A 13,683-nucleotide genomic window follows, 5' to 3' on the forward strand; every position below is an offset into this window, starting at 1 on the left:
GAGAGGAGAGACGGTAAGATCCTGTCTTAGCCCACAGCGAGGTCAGGGCAGTGATGAGAGGAGAGACGGTCAGATCCTGTCTTAGCCCACAGCGAGGCTAGGGCAGTGATGAGAGGAGAGACGGTAAGATCCTGTCTTAGCCCACAGCGAGGTCAGGGCAGTGATGAGAGGAGAGACGGTAAGATCCTGTCTTAGCCCACAGCGAGGCTAGGGCAGTGATGAGAGGAGAGACGGTAAGATCCTGTCTTAGCCCACAGCGAGGTCAGGGCAGTGATAAGAGAAGAGGCGGTCAGATCCTGTCTTAGCCCACAGCGAGGTCAGGGCAGTGATGAGAGGAGAGACGGTCAGATCCTGTCTTAGCCCACAGCGAGGTCAGGGCAGTTATAAGAGAAGAGGCGGTCAGATCCTGTCTTAGCCCACAGCAAGGTTAGGCTAGTTTTCACAGCCTGCTTGCCTTCTTGTCTTTATACCAGTGTGTGTGTGTGTGTGTGTGTGTGTGTGTGTGTGTGTGTGTGTGTGTGTGTGTGTGTGTGTGTGTGTGTGTGTGTGTGTGTGTGTGTGTGTGGGAAGAGGAGATATTCTGGAGAGAGCAGTACACAGGGCCCTCCAGGGCATGGTTATCGTGTGTGTGTGTGTGTGGGGGGGGGGGAAGAGGAGATATTCTGGAGCGAGCAGGACACAGGGTCCTCCAGGGCATGGTTATCATGTCTGTGTGTGTGTGTGTGTGTGTGTGTGTGGGAAGAGGAGATATTCTGGAGAGAGCAGGACACAGGGTCCTCCAGGGCATGGTTATCAAGTGTGTGTGTGTGTGTGTGTGTGTGGGAAGAGGAGATATTCTGGAGAGAGCAGGACACAGGGTCCTCCAGGGCATGGTTATCAAGTGTGTGTGTTTGCATCCATGTGTGTTAATAGACTGTACGTCCCCACTTACCTCCTGATGACGGTAGCATGGCATTCATAGCATCTCCCATAGGATAGCACACAGCAGAAACCTCCACTCTTTGCGGCACAGTGGTGGGAGCAATACCTATATGTGTTGCTAGCTTATGCAATTCTACTTATGCCATTTGTCAAAATTCTGGGTACACTCCCTTCCCTCTTCCTTTCACTCAGTAGTGTTCTCTCACTCTCTGGTCCTCTGAAAGCCTGCCTTATATAACTTATGCTGCAGTGTTGCTCAGGGATGCACAGCAGCTCAGTCACACTCACAGTAGTCAGGTTTACTGACTCACCATCTGATAGAGAAAAAACCCACAGGGCAGAGGATACCAGGGTGTTCTGGCAAAGATGGGAAAACCCTTCAAAGTCAATTTTGAACTTTTGTAGTCTTTCCTGAAACTTTCAGTCATTGGCTAGTAAGGACCATCTATTAAAACCCCATGAACAGTCAACATCTCACAAGGAAAGATGAGGTTTGACTGTTAAGAATGTTTCACTTTTCTCTGTAGTTTTGTTTTTAGCTTGAACAATTTGCATCTAGCCTATTTCATGTGATGCGGTCCAGTGGACTTGGTTGCCTAGCAACCCCTCCGCCTCGATTCGTGTGATGCTCTGAGCTCGTCGCAGTTCCATTTTTATAACGTGAGGCCTGCCTGTTGTGAGTCATTGTGTATTGTGGAGGGCAGTTTGTTACTTCATGACCTTTGTGGTCACAATGACATGTCAAAACTGAGAGCACATAGTTACATCTGTTGACATTAATCAACACTGACAAATAGCCTACTTTGGTTCCATTTGATGCCATTCTGATAGCAATGAATGTTAAGGGTTCTTGCAACATGAAGGAGAAAAGCTTTCAAAGGCTTGCCGAATGACAGATACCATAATTATTTACATTTGACATTTTTTACGATATGTCTTATCGTTTTGACAATATCGCAATATTATTTTTGCGCTAGTTGGCTTTACCTTCACCAAAACTTCCTAGCTTGTTAAATTGGGAGCCAATTTGTTTTCAGCAGTTTTATTTCCATGACTGATCAAAATTCGTAATGAACAGTTTGAGAATAATCAGCACTGACAAGTAGCCTACTTTAGTTCCATTTGATGCCATTCTGATAGTCATTAATATTAAAGGTTCTTGCTACACAAAGCTTTCAAAGGCATTGTAGATATGACAAGATGCTGCTCGCAGAATGACAGATACCAGATACCATATTTTCCCCCTTAGTGTTTCATGTCTCTCTGAAGGTACACGGCAGCTGTGAGAACCCACAAGAGTCCTACCTCATCAGTCTCTCCCCCAGTACCCGTCCTCAGTGCAGCGAAGGGTTAAATCACCCACATCATAAGTTCATTGTGTATTCATGACATACATTCTGTGCTCTCTTGTTCAGGTTCGAAGACTGGATGAAATGACCTAATGTTCATTGATCACAGCTGACGGACCAACAGCAGGTAAGGGAAGGGTTAAGCCATTTTGATCTGTAAGGAAAGATAGAGAGAGGATCGAAGGAGAGGAATGGATCAGACAGCAGTATTTAGTATGAGAACCTTTACTAATGAGGCCTGCATAGTTAACACAACGAGAAAAGAGAATTGGAGGGAGAGAGAGAGAGAGAGAGAGAGAGTGTGTGTGTGTGTGTGTGTGTGTGAGCGAGAGAGAGAGAGAGGATGGAGGGAGGGAGGAGTGAACGACCGACGGAAAATGAATCGCAAGCTGCAGGAGAATAGGTTGTCAGCATCCAGAGCTCCAAGGTCTGACTCTCATTAAAGGTAAATGCAGTGTGTGTGTGTCTATATTTACTTGATATTTGCGCTTACAGATACGTGTGCTAGATGGTGAAAGGAATGCCTTCGATTTGACCCGTGTGGTTCAAGAAGCAGAAAGAGCAGGTAGAGGGAAAGGGAGAGGGAGAGGCAGAGCGAGAGATGGGATGCAAAAGCATGGGCATCAAACATGCTTGATACCCAGACCGAGACGGGAGAGAAACCAGTAGAGGGACCAACCATGCAAATGAGAGCGAGAGAATTGGTCAGTGGTAGAGAGAGAGAGAGAATAGGACAGGAAGGGGTTATAGAATCACAGCTCAAGTAAAAAGGAGACATGAGTGCAGTATCAAAACAAAAGGAGGTCTAGAGAGTGAATTGTGAGTTTTGAGAGAGAGAGCTGTACCGTTTGTCTCTTAGTTGCATGCATCTCAGACTGCGGTCCCTCGCTCAGTTTGTCTCTTTCATCTCCAGCGTCCGTACGTCTCTCTCACCTCCAGGATGGAGGGGCTGCTGCGGCTGAGTCTACCCGGAGCGTGAGGAGCCTTCCTGGGCTTCGTCTGCGTCATCCTCCCCCTGTCTCTCTCTGCCCTGGTCCCCCTATACTCATCCATCACTTGACCTCTGCAGTGCAAGAGAGCATCTGGACCCACACGACACCTCCCCCTAATCCCCCACACTGAGTTGCCAGGGCAACCATGGATGGACTACGCCTGCCACCGGTCATCGAGGAGGTCATGGACCCTGCAGGTTAGTGTGTGTGTTTGTTTGTGTATGTGTATGTGTGTGTGTGCTTATCACACTATCATGTGTGTGTTGTTTGTGTGCCTGTGTGTGTGTGTGTATTACATACCAATGACTCCATGGATGTGTACACAAAATGTTGTGTTCGTGAGTGTGTGAGCCATAAAGGCTCTGCCAGTGTATGTGTGGGTGTCTGTTTGTGTGTGTTTGTGTTAGCCAGTCAGCGAGGCCTGTGTTTACCAGAACAGACGGATTAACAGAGAGGCTTCATCTCAGAGGGATGGAGAGACAGCCTGCCAGCCTTCCATAGTGACACTACTCAGGGACGTCATCCAACAGAGGAAACATGTCATCACAGAGCTCTATGAATATTACATATAATATTATTAAAATATAATATTTACATCCAAATATAAATGCTGATGCTGGGTGAATAGTCAATCATCAGAACAATGGGATTTCTGTGTACATTCTTTCAGCTTTGAAATCCCCAGGGGTTTTCCTGGCATTAAACATCATGTTGTTTTGTTTGAATTGGGACATTCAGCCTATGTATTTACAATGTAATGTAACCTATGACCTCTGTGTGAATCCTTTATCAAATCAAATCACTTTATTTGTCACATGCACCGAATAGTCTAGACTTAACCGTGAAATGCTTACTTACAAGCCCTTAACCCAACAGTGCATTTCAAGAAGAGTTAAGAAAATATTTACCAAGTAGACTAAAATAAAAAGTAACACAATAACAATAAGGAGGCTATATACAGAAAGCACCGCTACTGAGTCAGTGTGTGGGGGTAAAGGTTAGTTGAGGTAATTTGTACATGTAGTTGGGGGCGAAGTGACTATGCATAGATAATAAACAGAGAGAAGCATTGATGATCAATGTAAATTGTCCGGTGGCGAATTTATTAATTGTTCAGCAGACTTATGGCTTGGGGGTAGAAGCTGTTGAGGAGCCTTTTGGTCCAAGACTTGGCGCTCTGGTACCGCTTGCCGTGCGGTAGCAGAGAAAACAGTCTATAACTTGGGTTACTGGAGTCTCTGGAGACAATGGGCTTTCCTCTATTGTAGAGGTCCTGGATGGCAGGAAGCTTGGCCCCAGTGATGTATTGGGCCATACGCACTACCCTCTGTAGCGCCTTGCGGTCAGATGCCGAGCAGTTGCCATACCAGGCGGTGATGCAACCGGTCAGGATTCTCTCAATGGTGCAGCTGTAGAACCTTTTGAGGATCTGGGGACCCATGCCAAATCTTTTCTCCTGAGGGGGAATAGATTTTGTTGATTCCTCTTTACGATGGTCTTGGTATGTTTGGACAATAATAGTTTGTTGATGATGTGGACACCAAGGAACTTGAAATTCTCAATCCGCTCCACTACAGCCCCGTCGATGTTAATGGGGGCCTGTTAGGCCCGCCTTTTCCTGTAGTCCACAATCAGCTCCTTTGTCTTGCTCACATTGAGGGAGAGGTTGTTGTCCTGGCACTACACTGCCAGTTGTCTGACCTCCCTATAGGCCTTCTCATCATTGTTGGTGATCAGGCCTACCACTGTTGTGTCGTCAGCAAACTTAATGAGGGTGTTGGAGTCATGTTTGGCCACACAGTCTTGGGTGAACAAGGTTATACAGGAGGGGACTAAGTACACACCGCTGAGGGGCCCCAGTGTTAAGGATCAGCGTGGCAGATGTGTTGTTGCCTACTCTTACCACCTGGTGGCGGCCCGTCAGGAAGTCCAGAATCCAGTTCCAGAGGGAGATGTTTAGTCCCAGATTCTTTAGCTTATTGATGAGTTTCATGGGCACTATGGTGTTGAACGCTGAGCTGTAGTCAATGAACAGCATTCTCAAATAGGTGTTCATTTTGTCCAAGTGAGAAAGGACAGTGTGGAGTGCGATTGAGCTTGCGTCATCTGTGGATCTGTTGGGGTTGGTATGCGAATTGGAGTGGGTCTAGGGTGTCCAGGAGGATGCTGTTGATGTGAGCCATGACCAGCCTTTCAAAGTACTTCATCGCTACCGACGTGAGTGCCACGGGATGGTAATCATTTAGGCAGGTTACCTTCACTTCCTTGGGCACAGGGACTATGGTGGTCTGCTTGAAACATGTAGGTATTACAGACTCGGTCAGGGAGAGATTGAAAATGTCAGTGAAGACACTTGACAGTTGGTCCGCAGATGCTTCGAGTACACGTCCTGGTAATCCGTCTGGCCCAGCGGCTTTGTGAATGTTGATCTGTTTAAAGGTTTTGTTCACATTGGCTACCGAGAGCATTATCACACAGTCATCCAGAACCGCCGTTGCTCTTGTGTATGCTTCAGTGTTGCTTGCCTCAAAACAAGCATACAAGGCATTTAGCTTGTCTGATAGGCTCGTGTCTGGGTTTCCCTTTGTAGTCCGTAATAGTTTCCAAGCCCTGCCACATTCGACGAGCATCAGAGCCGGTGTAGTAGGATTCAATTTTAATCCTGTGTTGACGCTTTGCTTGTATGATGGTTCATCTGAGGGCATAGCGGGATTTCTTGTAAGCGTCCAGATTAGTCTCCCGATCCTTGAAAGCGGTAGCTCTAGCCTTTAGCTTGATGCAGATGTTGCCTGTAATCCATGGCTTCTGCTTGGGATATGTACGTACAGTCACTGTGGGGACGATGTCGTCGATGCACTTATTGATGAAGCCTCATGTCTGAGGTGGTATACTCCTCAATGCCATTGGATGAATCCCGGAACATATTCCAGTCTGTGCTAGCAAAACAGTCCTCTAGTGTAGCATCCGCATCATCTGACCACTTCCGTATTGAGCGAGTCACGGGTACTTCCTGCTTTAGTTTTTGCTTGTAAGCCGGAATCAGGAGAATATAATTATGGTCAGAGTGTTGCAATGTTATTTGTTACAAAAGGGGCGACTCCTTGTAACACTCCGGCATTCAACATACTTTTTTACGACCTGAAAAGTTTTGTCGCTTGGTTTCTTTATCTGATCTGTATGCTACATAGGCTATTCATCAAAGTAGCCTATTTTGCATTTAAAACCAAATATAATCTCAGTAGCTGTTCAAACAGTAAACCAAACATGTGCTATTTTCTCCACGACCAAAACATGATAACGTTTTATGTTTTAGGTGATATGGGAATGAATACACAAGGAGCCTATCAAACTGGAATAATGATTTAGGTTACACCAGCAAGTATAAAAATATATCTACAATTATAAATCTGATTATTTCACATGTAGATGTGGGAAGCTAAAAAGGCTAGTTAGCTTGCTATGTTTTTAGCAAGGCTAAAGCCAACTAGCCAGGCTGCCACCTAGCTACTACTAGCAAGGAAAGGCGACTCTTCCTTGCCTTCACAAAATGTTAAGACAAAAATAAAAAACATTGGAGTGTAAATGGGAGAGGGACCGGCGAGGATATCATGTTACCAAAAGGTATCTGCTACTCCAAAAATCCCACGCACACATACACACACACACACACACACACACACACACACACACACACACACACACACACACACACACACACACACACACACACACACACACACACACACACACACACACACACACACACACACACACACACACACACACACACGTATGTAGATCAACGGAGTGAAGCTTGTATTAACATTCATTTTAGCCATGGTCTAATCACACGTATGGTTCCTGTTACGGAGTCTAGTTGATAGGTATTCGACTAGCCGGACTGTTCCCCAGACTCCACGTGTAGGGATTTGTACAATGCACAAACAAAGCTATTGAACTTGACATTGGTGTCTGTCTTTATTCCTTTATCCAACATATCATCCAACATATCATACATGGTATCAGAAGTGGCTCGGAAAACACACGTTTGTTATTTTTGTAGCTAAGTACAGTATAGGCACAGTTACGTTCCATATGCGAACACACGCCGTTTCCTACTCACGACACTGATCAACTCGTTAGCTGGCTAGCTAGCATCACTACCTACCTCTATGACGGAAGGCAAAGAAATCTCCTATTCCATGGCTATGGCAGCGCACATTCTGCCACCAAATCCCATGGTTCTCACAGGGGACTGGAATACAAATTAGGACAACTTCAGGGATGAATTCGAGGACTATGCGCTGGCGACCGGGCTACATGAGAAACCCAACGAGGTACAAGCTGCAACTCTGAGGAGTTTAATGGGTAGCGAATACAGGCATATCTACCGGCACAATCTCACCCTCACAGCACGACAACAGTGTGATGCAAAGGCTATATTGGATGCATTGGGGAATTACTTCAAACCCGCCAGAAACATCATTTACGAGCGGTTCGTTTTCGGAAGCTGCAAACAGGAAGAGGGTGAGTCAGTACACAACTTTGTAACCCGTTTGAGAGAACTTGTGAATACGGGGGATTGAATGATGAATTGATTCGTGACAAAATAGTATTGGCAATTGCAAATGAGGCGTCTACCGAGAGAGAGAGGCTTAACATTAGTAACTGCCATCGAAATGTGCCGCACTGCTGAAGTCCCTGACATGAGAATGAGAGCAATGGAAATCCAAACCCTACACTCCGACGTTGATACTGTTCACGCTGTTGCTAGGCAGACATTCAGACAAAACCAATCGAGGTAATTCACCACAAACGGTGAACACAGAGAGCGCCGTATTATGTAAATACTGTGGGAACACACACACACGTGGCAAAGAGCACTGCCCTGCCTACGGAAAACCATGCAGAGCTTGTGGAACTAATAATCACTTTGCAAAACTGTGTCTCAAAAGCAGAAGAAGGGTGAGTGAGGGCAAGATTCTCTGTGTTGATGATGTCACTCAATGTTCAGAGCTGAACAGTGAAAGTGACATTTACATGCATGAATCCATTGGGGCTGTACACTCAAGAGGGAAGATGGTTTGTGACACTACAATTACACAACAAGCAACAACAATGTCAACTGGATTCTGGTGCTACATGCAACGTAATCAGCTACAAAGACAAAATCAATCTGGCACCTGACACACATCTATTGCCCAGCAATACTAGATTAAAGCTGTACTCGGGAGAGCTAATGAGCTCTATGGGCACCTTTGAGACCGAATGTGTTATTCGGGGACGTAAACACAAGCTGGAGTTTGAGATTGTGAAAACCAGTCAACATCCTCTCCTCTCACGCTCTACATGTGAACCCCTGGGACTGATGCAGTTCAGTGTACCAAATGACCTGCACATTGTGGATCATATCATGTCCAGCATGGACCCCTGTCCAAAGAACAACAACTCAGCAGATATGACGAGGTATTCAACATGCCCGTTGAATCAGTGCCTAGGGAGGTACACTTTGAAGTGGATGAGAGCATCACTCCAGTCCAGTGTGCTCCTCGCAATGTGCCCATTGCAATGAAAGTGGCTGTGAAGGCCCAGCTGGACAAGTATGAGGCCGATGGCCACATGACATCTGTGACTGAACCAACTGACTGGATCAGCAATATGGTCATAGTGAAAAAAACAGAGAAGCTGAGGTTCTGCATCGACCCAAAGCATCTGAACCAAGCACTAAAACGATTCCACTACATCATGCCGACACTAGAGGATGTCCTCTATAAGCTTCCCAAGGCCAGGATTTTCACCTTGGTGTATGCCCGAGATGCATTCCTTCAATTCAAGCTGGGCGAAGAAAGCAGCTTCATGACTACCTTCTGGACCCCCTGGGGTCGGAAACGCTGGCTCAAGCTCCCGTTTGGTGTCAGAGTGGCGCATGAGGTATATCAACGCAAGCAGCACGAGTTACTGGCTGGGCTCAAGGGCATTGAACCCATCGCCGATGATGTCCTGATCGTTGGCTGTGGTGGCACAGACGAAGAAGCAGAACGCGACCACGATGTGAAGCTCCTGGCACTGATGGAGCGCTGACGATCAGTTAAGCTTCGTCTTGGCCTGAAGAAGCTGCAGTTCAAGGTGAAAGACGTCCACTTCCATGGCCACATTCTCTCAGCAAAAGGCCTGAAGCCGGACTCAGACAAGGTCCAAGCGATCCTCGACATGCCAAACCCGTCTGATGCAAAAGGAGTACAGCGTCTCATCGGTTTTGCAAACTATCTTGCAAAGTTCATGCCACACCTATCAGCAGTCTGTAAGCCTCTGCGCCGGTTGCTGGACAAAGACACACCATGGCACTGGCTACCCAAGCACGAGGCCGCAGTGCAGGAGATTAAATCTCTGGCTTCATCCATGCCAGTGTTGCGCTACTACGGCGTCACGAAGCCTTTCACAATCCAGAGCGACTCCAGCCAAAGGGGACTTGGATGCTGCCTTATGCAGGAAGGCCAGCCCGTTGCGTTTGCCTCGAGCGCTCAACCCCACCGAACAAAACTATGCACAAATTGAGAAAGAGTGCCTCAGCATCGTCTTCTCCTGCTAGCGATTCCATCACTACCTATTTGGTCGAGAGCTGGTCAAAGCTGAAACTGACCACAAACCACTCATTGCCATATTCAGTAAACCTCTCCTCAAAGCACCCAAGAGGCTTCAAAGCATGCTCCTGACTCTGCAAAATTACAGCCTGAAGGTCATTTACAAGCCAGGACCAGAGATGTACATCAGCGACACACTGAGCAGGGCAACAGCACAATGTACAGGCAGAGGCAATGTCTATCAGCGGCAGGCCATCTGTTCGCTACAGCAGGAACAACAAGATGTTCAACAGATTAATCAGGCAGACTACTTAAACGTCACAGATCACCGCCTAGCCCAGATCAGGCAAACCACTGACAAGGACGAAAACCTACAGTCACTGAAGTCCATGGCTCTTGCAGGTTGGCCATACCTGAAAGATGAGACACCTTTCAGTGAGAGAATACTGGACCTTTCGAGATGAGATCAGCGTGCAAAATGGCATCTTGTTCAGAGGTCAGAAGGTCAATATTCCCAAATCACTACGTCCAGAGATGCTTACCCGCATACACTCCAGTCACGTTGGAGGTGACGCATGCTACCGCCAGGCCCGTGAAACATTATACTGGCCAAACATGCAAGCAGAAATTAAAGACTTTGTCAGCAACTGTACCACATGCAACGAGTACGCTCCTGAACAGCAAAAGGAAACCATGATGTCACACGAACTGCCCACAAGGGCCTAGCAAATCGTCAGCATGGACTTATTCAGCCACAGACAAAAGGACTATCTTCTTATCGTTGATCACTACTCTGACTTTTGGGAAATTGAACTGCTCCCTGACTTATCTGCAGAGACAGTCATAAAGCGCTGCAAGGCGCAGTTTGCAAGGCAAGGTCAGCCTGACAAGATAATCCCGGACAATGGCCCACAATTCACTGCACAGTTCAAGCGTATCGCCTCAGAATGGGAGTTTGACCATGTAACCTCTCCAAGACACCCAAAAGCAAATGGCAAGGCAGAATCAGCTGTCAAGATTGCAAGAAACTTGTTAAGCAGGGCCTTGTGCGACAGCAACGACCCATGGAAAGCGATCTTAAAATGGAGGAACACACCCACTGAAAACATGGACAGCAGCCCAGCACAACGCCTTCTGTCCAGATGTCTGAAGACTACCATCCCCGTAGCTAACAAGCTACTTGAGCCCTGCGTCATGGTTGGCATCACAGACAAACTGCGTCACAGAAAGCAGCTCGCTATGTGCTTCTACGAGACCTACCAGAGGCAGCTATGTGCTGCTCGAGACCTACCAGAGGTGGGTGAAACGGTAAGGATGAAACCGCTGCCGGGAGACCACACAGGACTTTGGAGGCTGGGCACGTGCCTGCAGAGAGTTGCACCACGTTCTTACCTGGTGGATGTTGGTGGCTCCCTCTATCGTCGCAATCGGGTGGATCTGCGAGTAGCAGAGCAGACAAACCAGAACACGCCATACACTCACCTAGATGAGCTGGATCACAGTTCAGGCCTAAGGGTAAGGGGCGCAGAATTGAGACATGAGCCAACTGAAGGTGAGGTTTCTACTTCACCAAGCTCTCCAGCTCGTGACCCTAACCCTACCCCTGTCAGAGCCAATACTTAGTCATGGGTGGGTCGGCTGTGCAAGCCACCGGACAGGCTTACTCTGTAAGCAAGAGACTGTTAACTTGTCCTCTGTTAATAAAAAATTACAAATAAAACAAACATTTAAAAGGAAGCTGACAACTGAAGAAAAAAGAAAAAGTCATGCTTTTTCAATTGTTATGACTTGACTGTTAAGAACTTCATGTTATGCCTTTATGTTTGCACTTTCTATTGAAAAGGATGATGTTACGGAGTCTAGTTGATATTGGTATTCGACTAGCCGGACTGTTCCCCGGACTCCACGTGTAGGGATTTGTACAATGCACAAACAAGGCTCTTGAACTTGACATTGGTGTCTGTCTTCATTCCTTTATCCAACATATCATACAGAAACAGTTCCTTATGTTAATTATCCAAGACATACTATATTTGAGGTGAGAGTGTGAGTGTGAGTTGTGCAGTGGGTGGTTAAAGCAGGTACAATGTTGTAGGTGAGACAGTGTTGTAGTTTTAAAACTAGTTAGGGATAGGTGGGACACAAATGTCTCAACTGGCCAATTGCCAGGGGAAATGCAGAGCGCCAGATTCAAATAAAATACTATACAATTCAAACCTTCATTAAATCACACATGTAAGATACTCAATTAAAGCTACACTCGTTGTGAATCCAGCCAACATGTCAGATTTAAAAAATGCTTTTCGGCGAAAGCATAAGAAGCTATTATCTGATAGCCTGCACCATCTGCACCAGCAGTAAACAAAGGAGTTTAAAAACTGCTTACAAAAAATGCAACGTCACTACAAAATATTTCAAAAGTTGCCTATAAACTACTTTTGTAATACAACTTTAGGTATTTTTAAACGTTAATAATCAATCCAATTGTAGACGGGGCAATCTGTGTTCAATACAGGAAAGAAAACAAACCAGCGCCACTTTTCACGTCTTGCGCAACTCACAAAAGTGTCCCCAGTTCCTAGTTGGCCTACTTCTTCATTGCACAAAGGAATAACCTCAACCAAATTCCAAAGACTGGTGACATCCAGTGGAAGCGGTAGGAACTGAAAACAGGTTCCTAAGAAATAGCCCTTGGCAATAACAATTTAGGGAAAAGAGAGAGGCAAAAAAGAAATCTGAACAGTTAGTCCTCTGGGTTTTGCCTGCTACATAAGTTCTGTTATACTCAAAGACATGATTCAAACGGTTTTAGAAACTTCAGAGTGTTTTCTATCCAAATCTATGAATAATATGAATATCTTATATTCTTGGCATGAGTAGCAGGAAGTTGAAATTGGGCACGCTATTTATCCAAAAGTGAAAATTCTGCCCCCTAGCCCCAAGAGGATTTATTAACAGGTGTAGGTGAGACGGTGTTGTAGTTTTAACAGGTGTAGGTGAGACAGTGTTGTAGTTTTAACAGGTGTAGGTGAGACGGTGTTGTAGTTTTAACAGGTGTAGGCAGTGTTCATTTTTGCACTCTTTTTTTGTTTTAGATTTAGTCTAGTCTTAGATATTTTTACCTTCGAGAATGTTTTGCAACTGAACGTGGTTCTGGTACCAGAGCCACAAGCCACGTTACCAGAGCCACGTTGCAGATTGAAAATTCCATGAGTAGAACTGATGTTATTCATTATTCAACATGTCCTAGAGGCATGTTTGTTCTACATACAGTAGCATATTTCTATCAGAATTTTCCAAAACAATACCTCCCAGGTTGTTAGCTATAGCTGGTGTAGTTGGTGTAGCCGAAACAAATGGTTGAAGGTTCGGTCTGGAAGCAGTCCAGTTTTCGAACATCCAGCAATATGCTTCATGACTGTAAAAAGTGGTCCACCAATGCATGATAGAAAGTAAGAAGGTAGAGCGGGTATATGGGTCATATCTTTCAAACGGTAAAGGCTAGAATCCAGCTGTTTTCTCTGAGGAAAAGAGGGAGACTTGGTTACGGTGGGCTATGAAATGCAGTGGGGAAAGTGGCAGGCTTGAACGAGACCACACATTCAAAGACGGCCTACTTTTCTATACTAGAAGGAGAGAAATACATAACTAGACTGTTGTTTCACTATTAAACTCAATGCTGCTATTGTTTTTCATTTAGTAAAGAAGCTTATTTCTTAACCAGGCAAAAGGTAGCTAACTAGAAGACGGGTGGTGACTGGTTCATGTGTATAATCGGAGCCACTCATCGCTTGCTCCTCTGCAGCGCACCAGCTGATGTAGGGATGTAGGCTGTGTGCT

The 13,683-nt window shown here is 45.9% G+C and overlaps 1 protein-coding gene across 5 annotated transcripts in view; it reads left to right on the forward strand.

Moving 5' to 3' along the window:
• Nucleotides 1-2,599: 2,599 nt before the first annotated feature.
• Nucleotides 2,600-13,683, forward strand: part of LOC109865083 (coiled-coil domain-containing protein 136) — a 51,130-nt gene continuing 40,046 nt past the window's right edge. For 3 of the 5 annotated variants that reach the window (XR_004204276.1, XR_004204277.1, XM_031798159.1), the window contains exons 1-2: nucleotides 2,602-2,715; nucleotides 3,184-3,459. Coding sequence is in view for 3 of the 5 variants with exons in the window: in XM_031798159.1 (XP_031654019.1) it covers nucleotides 3,408-3,459 (52 nt within the window). In the remaining 2 variants the exon portion in view is untranslated. Of the gene's footprint in view, nucleotides 2,716-3,183; nucleotides 3,460-13,683 lie in introns of all 5 variants that reach the window. The other 2 variants (XM_031798157.1, XM_031798158.1) reach the window with 2 other exon arrangements.

Source organism: Oncorhynchus kisutch, linkage group LG19, assembly GCF_002021735.2.
Source record: "Oncorhynchus kisutch isolate 150728-3 linkage group LG19, Okis_V2, whole genome shotgun sequence".
Taxonomy (NCBI): domain Eukaryota; kingdom Metazoa; phylum Chordata; class Actinopteri; order Salmoniformes; family Salmonidae; genus Oncorhynchus; species Oncorhynchus kisutch.